Source organism: Alosa pseudoharengus, unplaced genomic scaffold (assembly GCF_046254945.1).
Source record: "Alosa pseudoharengus isolate Yale_2024_CS ecotype anadromous, Long Island Sound unplaced genomic scaffold, YU_APseudo_1.1 YU_APseudo_1.1_scf_23, whole genome shotgun sequence".
In the NCBI taxonomy this organism is placed as follows: domain Eukaryota; kingdom Metazoa; phylum Chordata; class Actinopteri; order Clupeiformes; family Clupeidae; genus Alosa; species Alosa pseudoharengus.
Window position 1 is genome coordinate 24,470,508 of NW_027468685.1, and position 17,347 is coordinate 24,487,854.

The 17,347-nt window shown below is 45.9% G+C and overlaps 1 protein-coding gene across 1 annotated transcript in view; it reads right to left on the reverse strand.

Annotated features, from left to right (window-relative positions):
• The window catches only part of slc45a4a (solute carrier family 45 member 4a), a 48,571-nt gene that overhangs the window by 21,770 nt on the left and 9,454 nt on the right, over window positions 1–17,347 (reverse strand). Inside the window, exon 3 of the mRNA XM_076302113.1 lies at window positions 7,239–8,279. Coding sequence (XP_076158228.1) covers window positions 7,239–7,581 — 343 coding nt within the window. The 5' untranslated portion in view covers window positions 7,582–8,279. The remainder of the gene's footprint in view (window positions 1–7,238; window positions 8,280–17,347) is intronic.

A 17,347-nucleotide genomic window follows, 5' to 3' on the forward strand; every position in this document is an offset into this window, starting at 1 on the left:
TATTTGTTGGAAGTCCAAGTCAAGTCTCAAGTCTTTGAGGTGCAAGTTCAAGTCACGTTCAAGTTTGTATATATATAAAAAATAGTAGATACTACACACAAGTGTAATGAATAATTGGTAATTAGGCAACAATGGTTTACACTTGTGTGATGAATGTGAGAACAGCTGTGTTCAACAAAGCTCACAGTATTTCAGTGATGGTGTGAAGCCCTGGTGTGGAGTCGTACGCAAATAAGATGAGCAAGTTTACCTGTGCAAGTTCACAGAGCAAAGGACGCCGACAAAGGCAACCAGTCCTATTGCCTCTGTGTCAATAGACAGATATCTCATTGCACTACAATGACATCAATAGATGGCAAGGTGTTGGGTGTGTTTGAATTCCCTTCCTTGTAACATCTTTCTGCATTCCACAGTTCACCTTGTCTTAATAACAATTATATTTCCTTATTAGCTGCATACTTGAGGTTGCAATTGAAGATATTTAGGTACATCAAGTTTCTCACATACTGGCACATAAAAAGCTTTTTTGCAGTGCTTCCATACTCCCTTGAAAAAAGTATTTTGAGTATTTTTAAAAATACAAAAATACATTATTTTATTTTAATAGATAATATGGTTACTGTATTTTGTAGTTTATTTTGATACATTAAAAATGAGGGTATTAGCTATTTTATTTTGAAATACATCCTGATGTATTTTTGCCCATCCCTGCCTGTTCCCAGCATTAGCACACACTTTGCGATGATTAGCTTGTTACCTGTGACGATATATGCTTAACATAATTTAACATATCTTTCATTAGTAAGTGATTGGGTGCGTTTTGAGATGCCTGATGAAATTAGACGTTGTTGAAACGGTATAATTTATCCTGGTGCCATAGACCTTGCATGTAGCTGTTCGCTTATTTCCAGATTGCCCTATTGGAGTCATTCCATCTCTCAGGACGGAGTCAATGGTTAATGTAGGCTTCATCTTATTACTGTGACGCAATCATGCACACAGTACCTTATGTAGATGTGTGCATTACGAACAAAAAAAATTATTGCGTCGCAGACACATGCGGCCCATTCCCTGTCACGTGAGGTCCATTCCATCTCATGCGAGGTTCATGCGAGGCCCATTCCTGCTCATATGAGGCCCATTCCTCCTCATGCGAGTTGTGGCACACTCATGAGGCATGCACTTGACTGACAGCTGGGGCCTGACATGGGGCTGCGAGCTCCGTCCGGGCGACAGACGTTCCCCCACTCCCCTGCGGCCACACTTCCGTTCACAGATCGACCCAGACATGACAGTGGGTCGTGACACGGGGTCAAAGCCCATGCAGTCACCACTGTGGCAGTGTTCGTCAGCGCATGTGAGCTGCTCTGTTCATCACGCATACATGAGACTGTCTACCAGTCATCACAGACAGGGTTAACTATTGCCCTTGTATGAATCCACGAATGAGTCCACTTGCAAGACAGCCATGCGGTCCAGTGCAACCAATGTAAGAGGATGAACTGCCACAAGGTGAAAGTACCCCTCCATCCCACACACACACACAAACACACACACAATAAAAAAAAAACTGGAATTATGTCACAGGAGTGTCCTCAGGCAACTGACTGTGAGCGCGCTGATGATTTTTATTGATGCTGGGCCTTGAGGCCTGTGTGTGTGTGTGTGTGTGTGTGTGTGTGTGTGTGTGATGGAGGGGTACACAGACAGTGCTTAAGCCTCTCAGGACACAAGGGTTTGTCTGACAAATGAAACACTCAGTGGTTGCACATGATAGTGCTGCTAATATTGGCTCACATAAAGAAGGTGAGCACTTTGAGATCCATCACTGGGCAATACACTAAGTATATTCTTCCCCACACTATTACTTTCCAACACAATACATCTGTGATCGTTATATCCCAGTTTCTCTCTTCATACCAGAGCACATGAAGGCTGATTATTGGGTTTGCTAACTGTGAAAGACCTGGTCATAAAGCTGGTGGGTTTTTTGAAAGGGGTGCAGGGTGGAATCTTGAATACAACATGGACAGTGGCATTCTTTAAAAAAAAAAATTCCTATTCCACTGATGCCACCTGGCTCCACTCTGGCCTCATCAACAGCGGAGATTGGAGCCTGCTGAATGCAGAACCTCATCCACAAACATTCCCAACAGGGAACGTTCCGCGATGGGGAATGTGGAAAATGCGCAGAGTCACACATTCCCGGGATTGCTTGCAAACGTCACATTTTCCGATGCTTTGTGTTTTGTTTTGTTTTTTCCCCCCTCTGCTTTTACTGGTCTTGATAGTGTTTTCCAGAAATGGAGGCTTCAATGCTGTTGTTGCACATAGCTGGCATTACTGGGCTCCTGGCTAGTGGGAGGAGGTGGGGTGGTTGGGATGGTGAAGGGCAGGAAGTAACACTGGATACGATGATCTCAGATCCACTCCACACACACACAATCTGCTTTCAGATATGATAAACACATCTGGATCCATATGTGTGTGTGTGTGTGTGTGTGTGTGCCATGCTGAAATGCATTTATCATCTGTAATCCACCACTGCCTATTATGCAATCCGCTCAACCTCATATTAGCCACACACACACACACACACACACACACACACACACACACACACACACACACACACACACACACACACACACACACACACACACACACACACACACACACACACACACACACACACACACACACACACACACACACACACACACACACACACACACACACACACACACACACACACACACACACACACACACACACACACACACACACACACACACACACACACACACACACACACACACACACACGTTTCTAAACTTGTGGTGAACTGAGGTGGGGTTTCAGAAAGCAATCAACCAATAAACATATATAAATTGCTAAAAATATATAAATTGCTTCTGATATATAATTCCTTGTGACACAAAGATGACCTATGAGGTCATCAGTGAGAGAGATAAAACAAAAATAAAGAAAAAAGAAATTAGGCTCATGCCAACAACAGTTACCTAACATGTTAGCCGACCCAACAACACTTAGCCTGAAAACATCAAATACCGTCGCTCAAGATAGGCTTTGTCTAGATTAGAGCGCCTCAAATCCCACACCTTCACCATTAGTTTATGTAACCACAGAGAAAGGACAGACAAGATTAGAGAGATGCGGTCCGGTAAAAACACGCTAATGCTAACATGAGCTAAGGCATGGGGAAAAAAAAACTCTAGCAAAAAGAAAATACTAGAGCAAAAACAAACAGTTAAAAAGCCGAGGGAAAAGCAAAGGAAACTATTCTACGAGGTTGTGAAATCAGTTATGAAAACACTGCTTAAAACAGTTAGGACAGCGGAGTAAAGGGGAGGGAATAAGAGTGGAAGGGAAAAGGAGGTTAATTTATATGTCAATGTTTCCCCAATTTACCAGGCCGAGACAATGCTAGCGTGGTTATCCATCTTGAGATGGGACGTCTGAGTCGGCCTCGGCGGTGGGAAAAAATAATTAAATACACAATGAGTGGCGAAAAAGCTGTGAAAAACAGAGCGAGGGGCACGATTCCCTCAAGTGATTGTTCAGTTCCCACGTTCACACAGGCTAGAGTGGGGTTCCTGTCGGGAGTAGGGGGAAAGAGAGAAAGAAAAAAAAAGAGAGAGAGAGAGAGAGAGAGAGAGAGAGAGAGAGAGAGAGAGAGAGAGAGAGAGAGAGAGAGAGAGAGAGAGAGAGAGAGAGAGAAGAAGAAGAATACTGCACTGTGGTAGAGGTGCTAGTGTGAGAGAAAGAAATTCTCAGGGGGACAAAAAGACTGCTCAAAAGGCATGTTTATTTTTGTGTTTATTCTGCACCTCTTTCTTAAAATATACACACTCTCAGTCTCACACAATGGGAGCTGTGGCACCTCAGCTGACGTGAATTTTGGGAATCAAGGATAAAGATCCCTAAGGCCTCTCAAAGTGGTGATAAAACTTCCAGGAAGAAGATGACTGCACAGATGCCTTAAATATGAACAAAGAACACCCACATACTTAAAAGCTCTAGGCGGCCCTTCACACATTGAATACATGTATAGATGTCTAACTCTCTATATAATTGAAAGAAAGAAAGAATCTATAATTATATTCTAAGTGCAGGTGACTTGTGATTATGGTGAAAGCCTTGTTCCCTTTGTGTAAGATCAGATACTTCTTATCTACTTTGTATGCCGTGGAGTGGTAAGTAATTTAAAGTCACCTTAAGCTAAAGCCTGCACAGGTGGACGCCGTCATGGACAAAGTTACATGACCGACATTTATACAGTGAGTGACGATCGTTGCCCTTGCGTGCTCACCACCACAGGGGAGTCTGGACGCTGATCAGATGGGATGTCACGGTGAGGAGGACAGGTTTATTTATTTATCTATCAGAGGACTAATGGAGCAGAAAACACAGCCACTCTACAGAGGCGGACAGATGGTTGTAATGCCTCACCAAGCGCCAGCCTGTAATAACCAGTCTCAACTCATAAAAGCCCAGACAACGACAGAACCTCTCCTACATACAAAATGTTACATGCTGGGTAGAAGGATATTTACATTTTTTCTGTGGAGAGAAACACCATATATCCTAATAGTTTATTTTTGGTTACAGAGGTTCAAATTTAGACACTGTTTTACCATGGAGAGCTCAATGTAAACCACCCAGCCTGCACTAGCTCTTAATAACAACACAACTGATTTATTCCCCGTGGCAAGGATGGAGACTATCTGTATTTTGGGAAATACAGATAGGTGCAGAGGGTCTATTTCTATTTTGACCATTTCAGTATGGGTTCCCTGATATTTTGGTTGAGCTTTTGGCTTTGTACACGGTGTACAGCCTCTTGGTCATACCAGTAGCTTATCGGCGTTGTGTAAACAGAGCTTTTGGAAACCTACTTGTTGGGGGCTACACAAGAGTAACAGTGGAGCTGGTAACTGGACCTGTCCTTGGGCTACCTCTATGGGCACCCATGCCTATTTATACCCCCACAGTTACATCAGTTTTGGCGAGCTAGGGCAGCGAAATACTTATGCGCTTAACTGGTATGCCCACAGGTGCACGTACACACAAACACAAACATACCAAAACACACCCACTTCATCATATGCGCACTGAATATAAATCCCAGTGTATGCACTGTGGAATGGGGTTCGTTTGGGTAGATATAAGAGCCTTCAACCCAAGAAACATTCTGAACTCTCATGTTCCCTCATGCAGAAACACACAAATTCTAAGCTTGCCACCTAGCTAGTGCATCCATGTAAACAGACACTCTCAGTGCATTGAGAACATCAAAACTGTTTGAGACTGTCTGATTATACAGCAAGTGTACATTCTACCCAGTTGATTTTTCACCTTGGCCTTCTCTTTCGCTATTTAATTTGTTTTTGTTAATTACTCAATCCATCCATCCATTCATTCATCCATTCATTCAGTTATTCATTCATCCCCCCTCTTTCTTTCATTTATTCAAACACATCTTTATTCACATTGTCATTCCTGAGAAGCAAGTGGTGTTTAATTCTCTGCAACATTGCCATGAGTCAGACCCCTTTAAAAAGACCCGCAGACGGAGGGAGAGAGAGAGAGAGAGAGAAAGAGAGAGAGAGAGAGAGAGAGAGACAGCAATGAGGAGCATCCCAGGCTGCTGAGCTATGCGTCTCTGGGGCGGGGTGTGTGTTTGTGGGGGGGGGGGGGTATGGCGGGGGGGGGGCACGTCTTTCTGTTTTTTCTCCTCTGAGGAGAGGGTTGTGTAAGAGACTGCATCCTGTGTAGAGGTAATCCTGCTGATCTTAGTAGACTGGCCACACACACACACATAAACACACATCGGTCTGTGTGTGTATATTAATGTGGGTATTAATGTGTGTGTGTGTTTATCCGTCATCCCAGCACTGATGCCAGACTCCGTGGTCAAAACATCTAGAAAACATACCGTATGTGACACACACACACACACACACACACACACACACACACACACACACACACACACACACACACACACACACACACACACACACACACACACACACACACACACACACACACACACACACACACACACACACACACACACACACACACACACACACACACACACACACACACACACACACACACACACACACGGTTCAAATCCATTCAAACTACATATCCCTTTGGTGAATGATGTGTGTGTTTATCCGTCATCCCAGCACTGATGCCAGACTCCGTGGTCAAAACATCTAGAACATCTCCACACTCTAGTTTCATATCTATACACACTCACACATGTGCATGTTTGTACCGTATGTGACACACACACACACACACACACACACACACACACACACACACACGGTTCAAATCCATTCAAACTACATATCCCTTTGGTGAATGATGCCCTGTCTATAAAAAGACACAATACTGAAACTGCCCTTTGTTCATTCTGCCCAAGGACATAGTGTGGGAAGGTCAAATGTTCCTTTGCCAGGATTTCTGTCCCTTTGCTTATTTTTAGGCTGTAACTTATATTATTCAAAGGATGGGTCTCTAGTTGCCAATTACCTGTTGTTCTATAGATAGGGACTGCTGAGTTGACACTGGGATTTTAATCTTCTGCTTAGTCACACAGTCTCTCACACCCTCACACTCTCTCGCTCACACACACAGCCCACCCCTCCCCTGGCTGAATCAGGGATGAGCTGCTGACCCCTCTGAAGGGATAGGCGGTTACTTAGCATCATGACAGTGTCTTATCCCTGCACGGTCAAGCAACACAAGGACGGAGGTACGAGAGAGGGTGTGATTATGTTTGTGTGTGTGTGTGTGTGATTGGTGGCATGAAATACACTGTCCTTACGTAAACAAACCAAAGCTGAATTTCACCAATGTAACCTTTGTGTGCAACTGTAAAGGTTAGAGCCTTGGCTCGTAATTATATACCACCTACTGTAAGTTGGATATTATTTATGTTTATGGCCTCTAGAGTTCCCCTTTGGCCCTGGGTGCTGTGGTCCTCCTGCATTGCTTTGAGTTGGTTTTAAAATGAAAGTGGCAGTGGACAATAAGCTGAGAAAGGAGGTCCTGCTTCTTAAGGCTCCTTTTCTCGTGAGGCCACAACTTACTATTAGGTTCACTTTTGTATAAGCGAACACCGGGTTCACACCGGGTCACTAAAACGATATAGCCGGCATGAAGTGAGCAACTAAGAAAACAAGAGAATGTCTTACCTATTTGCAACAGGACAGGAGTGACCAATGCCGTCTCCATGGCGTAGCAGAACTCGCGTCCGAACATGACCGCCCCGTGCATGATCCACTGACGGAGCGGAATGCGGTCTATAGAGCCCTCGCTCGGTGACTCCTCTTGGCCCTCCAGGTCCTTGCCTCCTCCTCCTCCACCTCCTCCACATAGTCCTCCTGCTCCTCCACCACCTCCTTTGCCTCCGCCATGTCCACCTTTATCTCCCCCTCCATTCTCCAGCCCCCCGCTGCGTTTGGCGGGTACCACCACCACGCCTTGCACTTGCATTGCGTCGGCGTCAGTGTTCTGAGGCGCCATGGTCGCCGGCATGCACACGGCCGAGCTAATGGTGCACCGTCGTGCGGCCTCTCCAACCGACAACCGAAGGCAAAAACCCAAACAAGTGTTTGTTTAGAGAGGAAAAAACAAACTGTCAAACTATTACAACTTACAAACAATGGTTTCTCCTTTAAAAAAAAAAAAAAAGTATAAACTCCCTGTGTCGTCCGATCGTCTGTTAATGCCGTCGTCTTCACTGTGTTGCCGAGGTAACTCAATGAGGAGTGAAAACAACCAAAAAAAAATCTCTCAAAAGGTACATTCCTTGTGTGCTTTGTCCTATTTTGCGATTGTTTTTCTTTTATTCAGAGATGCTCCACCAACGCTGTGGGGTTATTTGGTATTGTTGCGTTCGCCTGGATATGGCTTTGTCATGAGGTCACTCCCTTTAAGGTACAGCATGCATATGTGTATATGTATGTGTAGGCATGTGTGTGTGTGTGTATGTGTGTGTGTGTGTGTGTTTATGTGTGAATGTGTGTGTGTGTATGTGTGTGTGAATGTGTGTGCGCGTTGGTATTTATTGTCTACTGAAATTAGTAAAAATCCATATTGATTGCCATTCAGTTAATACCAGTTTCATGATTTGTATGGAGGAAGTGCGGTAGAGGGAGGGGAGGCGGCGGGGCGGAGGGCAGACTGCACAGGTGGGAGCTCCACGGTGAATCCCCATCGAGTGGCCGATCAATCTGTGGGACACACAGACACAGAGACAGACATTTAGCATTAGCATGCATGCTATATATGATAGCACAGTGCACTTGCATTTGCACAAGATTGCCCTCAAAAACAGACATGTGATCACAAAGAACATACAAAGACTACGCAAACACACCAAAGGTCAGAAGAACCAGCTGTTGTTGTTGCTTAGGCAGCTAAGCTTGAGTGCATGTGTGTTTAAGGAAGTGTGTAAATGTGTACATCTGAATGCTTGTTCCCTCGCACATATTTTGACTAGAACATTCCGTGTCCGCAAAGGCATGAATAATGGTGCTTTTTTAATAAGAGTAGCGGTCAGTTGGGCAAACTCTGAACAAACAGTGGAATTAGCATGTTTCAGGGGATCGGCGGCCTATTGAGAGATTATCGCTTTTGGGCAACAATGGACAAGCAGCACGTTTCCCCTCAAAACACCTCCTGTCTGTCACCAAATACCCAACACGTGATGCTAATCGCACAACAATCACCCCAGCCTAATCTCCTAGCCTAATAAGCTACTTAAACAAAATAAGGAAATAAAATAAAAGGGTGCAGGGTGGGGTGGGGTGCTTGAGTTCCACAGGCAATGACCAACAATGACATCCTCTCAAAGCTTTTGGGAAGAAAAGGAAAAACAAAATGTGCAGGACTTTCCCACACAGTTGTGTGCATGTGCGACATGTACAACACAGGAGACATTGTGTGGTCTTAGCACTGTGGCTAAACCCTAGCGCCTGCAGAGCCAACCCTGATGGGGACAGTACAAATGAGGAAATTCACTCACTGGCTTTCAGACATCGGGCACTAGCAAAGGAAGCGCACGACAGAGGAAAAACGAGAATGATAGAGCCGGAGAGTGCGAGATGCAGGCTAAACTGATTCCTATCTTAATCAATATGGCAAAGTGGTAATCCTGACACGACCGACTTGCGCACTCCCAGAAGCTTATCGGCAATCATAAATCTATGGAAAGCGGAAAGCAGTGCGGTTGTGTTGGACATTTGATAAGAGCCTGATAAAGGCAGTTATCTCCCAGTTTGATAAGGGTAGGCTTGGCAGTGTAGTGCATAACCAAGATGCGGAATTCCTCTGGTCAGTTTTAAGAGAGATTGACATTGAAGCTGCATATAATTATTCAGTGCATAGATGTTTTTTTTTCTGAAGCAACACACAAATCAGACCCCATTCCACCCAATGGTTGACCCATGCCCAAATACACACAGCAGTACAAAAAAAAAATATGCAAACAAATACACCAGAATAGAAGGCTGAGCCAAATACTGTTATTCCCTCTGCAACCACCCAGAGGTCAAAATGTCAACCTCCTTATCTCACAGCTGATTGGTGGTTTAAATCCTTGATCCGGCTATCTGATACGGTGCATCAATTCGGTCAGCCTAATTATGAAGGATGCACAATGCACTCAATGGTTCCTGGAGGATGCAGTGCAACTGCACCCTCTCCTTTTCTGTCTACACATACCCTGCAAGGACACCCTTCCAACAGCCAGCCACCCCCCGCCTCTTCCCCTTCCACCTCTCTCTCTCAGTCTTTCAGCAGCACTTGAGGGCCTCATGAGTCATCTGCCGACACAAAACCTCCAGAGAACAATCTAGAAGACTGCTGAAAGGCGGACGGCTGAATTAGTCCGGGGGGTGGGTGGGGGGGGTCTCTCTGAATCTCTACTGGCACCACGATTCATTAGAATTTGTCAGCAACGTTCCTTACGTAACAGCTGAAGGAGTAGCACCCAAAGCCACCCCCTACCCGACCCTATCCCAGTGACGAGGTGCTGAGGGGCGGGAGGCAGCAAGTTACGTAAGGGCTCACTGCTGGGACTCCTGGAGAGGCTGAGTAACAAAGCTCTGCGGGGTGGGGGTGGGGGTTGGGTGGGGGGGACTAAGGGGTAAGGAACGCTGTGGTGTGGATCTGATCCCCGTTCATGTCCTCCCCGTGTTCTTTTCACACATTGTCGCATGTGTCCTCTGGCAGGAGATGAGTGTGAGATGCTGCTGTGGGGGGCGGGGATGTGTGGTGGTGGTGGTGTGTGTGTGTGGGGGTGGGGGGGGGGGGGGTGGGGGGGGGGTATTGGTTGTCAGGGACGGACTGTGTCAACTGCCACACAGGTATCCATATGAATGAGCAGATAATGAATGCACTGTCAGGGGTTGGAGCTGTCCTGTGTTGCCATTACCATGGCCTTTCATACATCATTTACAGCCCAGGAGGAAAGTGGATGAGCACGTGAGGAGGGAAGGATGCAAATAGAGAGAAAGCAAGCAAGCGAGAGAGAGAGAGAGAGAGAGAGAAAGAAAGAGAGAGAGAAAGAAAGAGACAGACAAAGAAAGAGAGAAAGAGAAAGAGAAAGAGAAAGAGAGAGAGAATGCATTATGGGTGAGAGACTGACTTACTCAGCTTTCAGTGGCTCAATCTCTTCTGCCCAGGATATGGTTTCAATCACCATTGCTAATGCACAAAGCATTCATGAGAGAGGGAATTCAAATTGCAAACTTGAGATGGGTGAAAAGAACAATTAAAGACAGGCACAGCGTGATGCCAATGCCACACCAAACCACAGGCCTCAGAATCACCACTGCAGATCATCTTGCAAGCTGGACGGATCAGCTCAATCAGTCTCAAGCCTCAAGCTCTGACTTTTACGTCACTGAGACCCTCTTCGGCGGGGAGGATGAAGCGAGAAAAGAGATGTGCCAACAGAGGGCAAATATTTCCACCGTAGTGTTCAGGGAGGGCAAAACATTTCCTCCGATCCATCCAAGTGCCCCCCGAAGCCTCCTGCCAACAGCTAATCAGCAGAGGAAGCGAGAGAAGATGAAACAATCAGGGCGCACTTGGCCAACAATTAACTGGTAGGAAAAACAGCAAAAAAAAAATATCTATAGATATACATATTTTCATAAGGAGTTTATCACTGAACTGCAGTGATAAACAGAGCAGTAAAAGAAGGCAACTAAGGCTACGCTTACACATAACAGCACTTCACAGTGCCAAACAAACATGACCTTTCCTCTTCCGTCACCTGATGTCTTAGTGCCCAATTAACGGCCTTCTCCTGCAAACATCACAGTCTCCCTTATAGGGAATATTTGATGATGCTCTTTGAGGTATGCGAGCTGGGTGACTAGATGACAGGACACAGGAGTGATGACCCCTCATAGGTCAGCAAGACCTGTGGCCAGCAACAGCATGGGTTATTTGATCCCAGGCGCCCAAATGAAAAATTTGAACAGAGGAGAAGAGAAGTATTTCAGTTTCACATTGTAAACAAGCAAGTGGTTGGCTTTTAGCACATCAGCCAAATTGGTGTGATTTTTGTCCCCATTTCTCACCTGGGTCTTCCAGCACTCAACAAGGGGCTTATATAACTCCCCTGTCACACCACAGTGCACTTATTCTGCTAAAAAAAAACTCCACACAAGGACTTGCAAAAGTAACAGAGCCTTCTGGAGGATTTTTCCACAATACCATGCTGTAGATTAGTCTGACCCTGTCTGCCTTGCGAGGCCTCAAGAATGGTCTAAATCCAATGCAGGTCATGAATGCAATTGCTTTGGCACACCACAAACACAAATACATGTGCCTGCGCACGTGCACAAACTCCTCCAAGGCTCGCACATACGTACGCACAAATGCATCGCTTCTTGACCCCATTAATCATTCAGGATGAGAGTGAACTTAGGGGGGGATCTTAATCTGTCACTGATAAAAACGGCTTTCTTTCATTCCACAGCCCAGAGGAAGCCCTGGATTTATTTAGTGTAAATAAGAGCTCGGAGTGTGCAGCCATGGAGAGGGGGGGGGGGGGGTAGAGAAAACAAACAAGACAAAGACAAAAAAAAACAATCGCACAAAGGCTGGAGTGAGACCCCCCTTTAACGAATCCAAAAACAACCCATGGGGAGTGGGGGGGTTGAGGTACAGTGAAGAGCATTGATTGACAGCTGATGACAGCCCTTTTAATCATCTCCAGCTAGACAGCCCTTCGTTCAGCGGACAGACCTGTAATGCCTAAGCCATTCTCTGGGTCTGTGCATTCCCCACTGTGGTGCGGTTACACCCTTCACTGATGGTAATAATAGTACGCACTCTGAAAAGCAACATAAAGACGCCTGAACGGAGAGCCCACCCAACCCCCAGAGCCCCAGGGTGTGGCGTGGGGCGTGACGTGGCATACCCGTACCCCCACCCCCAGGCCCTTTCTGCACGCGACCCCATGCCGAGCTGCGCAAACAGGTAGCAAGTTACACGGTCGCACGGCTCTTCCCAACCTAACTCACGTGACAGTGCCCCCCGACACGGTTTTATGGCCAGTGTCGGCCCGAGAGTTACGGTTAAGAATGTGATCCTCGAGAGTGAACGAGTGACGAGGAGAGAGCAAAACGAGTGCGTCCGAGGGGAGGCTGGCAGAGGAGAAGAGGAAGGACAGAAGGGTGGGAGAAGGGGGCAGTCCCTCAGTCACTTTAAGGTCAGCTAGGCTATGCCAACGCAGCGTATATGTTCAATTTTGGGGGTGGAGGCCAGCAGGGGGGTGGCCATTTTAACAGCCGTTTGTTTATATGGTCTGAAATTTGATTACCTGTGGCTTGCCAATCATCCCAAACATGCAGATAATGCCATGGCAACCCCACCACCAACTCCAGGGGCAAAATAATGTTTTTATTGGTCAGGTTCTGACATGAGTCTCATGAGGGTATGTGGTCACACATGCTTGTGTGTGTGTGTGTGTGTGTGTGTGTGTGTGTTGCTATGTAGGCAAGCACATAGCCAGCAACATCAATTAAGGCTATGTAAAGATGACGAGGAGAAATACAGGTATGGAGCTGTCGGTCAATCAACAGTGATGGACATTTCAGATCCCAACTTACTTACTTTGTTAAATTGATGACATGATAGGAATATAGGTGGAAAGAGGTCATCTTTCCTTCTGTGTGTGCGTATGCGTGTGTGTGTGTGTGTGTGTGTGGGCATGCATAAATGAAGTGTGTGTGTCTGTGTGTGTCTGTGTGTGTCTGTGTGTGTCTGTGTGTGTCTGTGTGTGTCTGTGTGTGTCTGTGTGTGTCTGTGTGTGTGCATAGCTCTAGACCCATGGGGTTGAACAGGAGCTACTGAGATTACGGTTCACCTCAGTGTCCCTAGAGTCCAAACAGGTGAAGCTGATAGCATCTGTGCACTCAAACAAATCCCTACACAGAGCAGGAACAATACCACAACAATAATATAATATAGTATGACATGCTCATATTTCCCTGCCAATCAAGAAATTGAGGAAGTGAAATCAACAGCTGTTCCAAGTCCGAGCAGTCGAGCATTTATCTGCTCACACTTTGGTAAAGACAAGCTATTGAGGCCTGGAATGAATGTGATAGTCAAATGGCAACTAAAACCACACAAAGAGTACATTTAGGATAGACCTTCTAAAATGTTCCTAGCAAGCACAAGAGTTGCAGGTGCAGTTTAGATAAAAAAAACAAAAAAAACAAATGCGGCTAGCCGTGTTAGCCACGGTTGTTGGCTTTGGTAACACAAGGCTGCGGTGAGGGGGTTAGGAGTTTGAGTTTGTTTGTTTGTTCTAGTGTGTGTGTGTGTGTGTGTGTGTGTGTGTGTGTGTGTGTGTGTGTGCAGACAAATGCCTGCTGCATGAGACGGCCGGACTCCGTTGACCCAAATTAGAGGCAATATGGATTACACTCACCAGGGGTGTGAGGACTGAGCTCAGCGACTGAACAAGAGCCATCAGGTTTTATATCTGTACTTTCCAGGGGCTTGTCTAAGGTGATAGGACAGAGAGATACAGAGAGAGAGAGAGACAGAGAGAGAGAGAGGGAGAGGTTGATCTACAGTACAGGAGAGCAGGATCACTGGCATTTCTCTCAGTCTCTCTCCCTCCCTCCCTTTCTCCCTCTCTCTCTCTAGTGGCTATTTGGGTCAGCCTCCTCTGGTCTCCCACACATGTGACTGGCGGGAAAGCAAACCCTGGCTGCCTGTTTATCTATTTATTTGGCATTATAGATTGATCACGCTCAGCAGAGGCCTACTGGGCTCCTGTTGGCACAGCACACACACAGAGGACTTGCCTGGGCTCTCTGTGCTATTTGACTTTGGCCAAAGTGAGCCAAGTGTTTGATGGCAAAATAAATTCCGAGGTGAGTTCGAGCCGCACAGGGAAGCAGAACAATGTCCATTCAGCAGTCAGACCTTTCAGAATCAGAATGATGACTGATGGATGACGAAATGCATTCAAGCATTCATCAGCTCAGCAGTCATTTCGCTATGTGATGCATGTTCACTCCCATTCCCCGTCTGCTGGTATGTCTTAACAGCCACTCTTTCTTATTGAGGATATTAAATACAAAATAAAAGTCAAAATGAATGGTGGTGGAGTTTTTGCAAATTATTATGTTTCCTGGAGGTGGCTTGCAGTCCTTTTTAGTGAGGAGACATAAGTAACGATCACTTTGAAAGACCACAAGACTGTTTTTTTTTTTTTTTTTTTTTAAGCAAGGACAGAAGGACCACATCAGAGAGCAGTAACACTATAATCACCTACACCCCTCCTCATGCTCGGCATCACGCAGTAGCTGCGTGATCGGGGCAAGAACTCATGTGTGGTCATGATGGAAACTCAGCCGGTCGTCTGATCCTTGCACTGTCCTACAAAGGCAAGGCCTCTTATATCACTTTGGCCAGGCAAGGGTGATCTAATAATAGTCGCTGTGATAAGGGTCGGATCAGCAAAGGGCTGTGGAGAGTGTGGGAGTAGGAGGGAGAGATAGAAAAAGAGAAAGAAAGGAAGAGAGAGAGAGAGAAAGAGGCAGACCGAAAGAGAGAGAAAGGAAGAGAGAGAGAGAGAGAGAAACAGGCAGACAGAAAGAGAGAGTGTGAACAACCTGAACAAGTTTGTTTTCTTCTTGAGAGCCTCTGGAGCGGTAGTGGCCTGCGCTGACCTTGTCTCACCGCTAGATTTCTGAAGTATACTCTGGCTTCCTTCACTCGCCGCCTCCCCTCCGGCACACAAAGACCACTTTGTTTTAGCATGCTTTTTTCACCCCCCTACACCCATGTAGGCTTGGTTGTGACACTCTTTAACTAAGAGAGAGAGAGAGAGAGAGAGAGAGAGAGAGAGAGAGAGAGAGAGAGAGAGAGAGAGAGAGAGAAGCAAAACCCCATTCTAGGGCCACTACTAATGATTGTTTTGATAGTCGATTAATCTGTCAATTAATTTCTCGATTAATCGAGTAGTTGTTTAATCAATAAAATGCTAGAAAAAGGTGACAAAAAATATCGACGAGTGTTTCCCAAACCCAAGAATGTATCGAATAGTCAAAAATGAATCAATTGATAGTTCATTGTTACAGCCCTATACCACTCTGGGAATAACCACCTACTTGGTCCTAACAAGGTAGCTCAAATCTTCAGGATCATAAAGCAATCCAGTTTACGATTACCACCTTAAAAAGACACCAACACAACAACAAGCACTGATCTATGTGACTAGGGAGGTAGTGGTGTGGGAGCTGGTGTAGCTGGTGGAGGGATGGGGGTGCCACTGCTGCAGACATACAGTGAAGAGGGGGAGGGAGAGAGAGAGAGAGAGAGAGAGAGAGAGAGAGAGAGAGAGAGAGAGAGAGAGAGAGAGAGAGAGAGAGAGAGAGAGAGAGAGAGAGAGAGAGAGAGAGAGAGAGAGAGAGAGAGAGAGAGAGAGTGTAGGAGGGGGGGTGATAGAGCAGAGTGGGAGTGGGAACCCACATGTGCACAAACTTGAGAGAATGAAAGAGTGGGAGAGAGGTGTGGAGGGGTGGGCAAATCCTTCTCACTCTCTGCACTCCCCCCCCCCCTCCCTACCAGCTGCTGCTCTGCTTACAAAGCTCTGGCTTCAGCCGCCGTTCCACACCACATCAGCAGGTTTACAGGTCTTGTGATTCCTGAAGGGACAGACAGCCTGGCCTCATACAATAGAGAGAGAGAGAGAGAGAGAGAGAGAGAGAGAGAGAGAGAGAGAGAGAGAGAGAGAGAGAGAGAGAGAGAGAGAGAGAAGTGAGATAAAAAGACAGAGGAAGAGACTAGAGGAGAGAGGGACAAACCGAAAGATGAAGAGAGAAAGAGGAAGGAGAAGGAGAGAATGCAGCCTCTGCAAATCTGCTGTGTGGTTCGCTGTTGGTTAACCACCATCGCTGGGTTGCACACCTGACTCAGCTGAAAAAACAAGCACCACGCCACACCACTGAAGGCAACTGCCCAGAGTGCAAGCCAACCTATTGGCACGGTTTCCAAAAAGCAAAGCCCCCTCATCATTTTCTGCAACAACCAAAAGCCTGAGCCTACAGTAACACCTGATGATCCTGGCCTGAGAGAGGGCAGTCTATGAAAGTCAGAGCAACATTCACAGAGCATGTTATTAACATATTAAAGATGACATAGAATGTTCTACTTTAGCTTTGTTGAATAAGGAAAGTTCGGTTCATGGCCACAAGGCTTCCATGAACAGAAAACATGGGTGTTTCCTTCGTCATATGCAAATCTCAGACTTGACCACTAAAAAAAAAACGGATGAGCACTAAATGACCACTAAAAAAAAAGGCTCTTCGATTGAAAGCGTCGACGAAGGCATCTCTAATTTATTTACATGGGCCAACGTCATGCGTTGGAACTAAATTGTGAGCCGAACTAAATTGTGGGAGTGTCACGTTGCTAGCGGTGATAGTGCCAAAAGTTGGAAATTGTAAAATATTTCAAGCAGCAACATGAGCACCAACCCATTAATTGCCATTTTGCTAATAAGCAAAGACGGCTCTCAAAATCAACCAAAATGGTGCTTGGATTTGGAGTAGATGGTCCAAGGCTTTTTAAGTATATTTTTTGGCTATTGGGCCGTGGGCACTCAGACCCGTATATGGTATGAGCGCTGTAGCTAGTTGCGCCACAGCGCCCCCTAGATAAATGTAATATGTTTTGCTTTTTTATGCTTGGATTTTGTGAAAGTTTAAAATCCAAGTCTAACCAAGCCTTAACCACTTCGAGATGGAGATTCAGGTCAAAG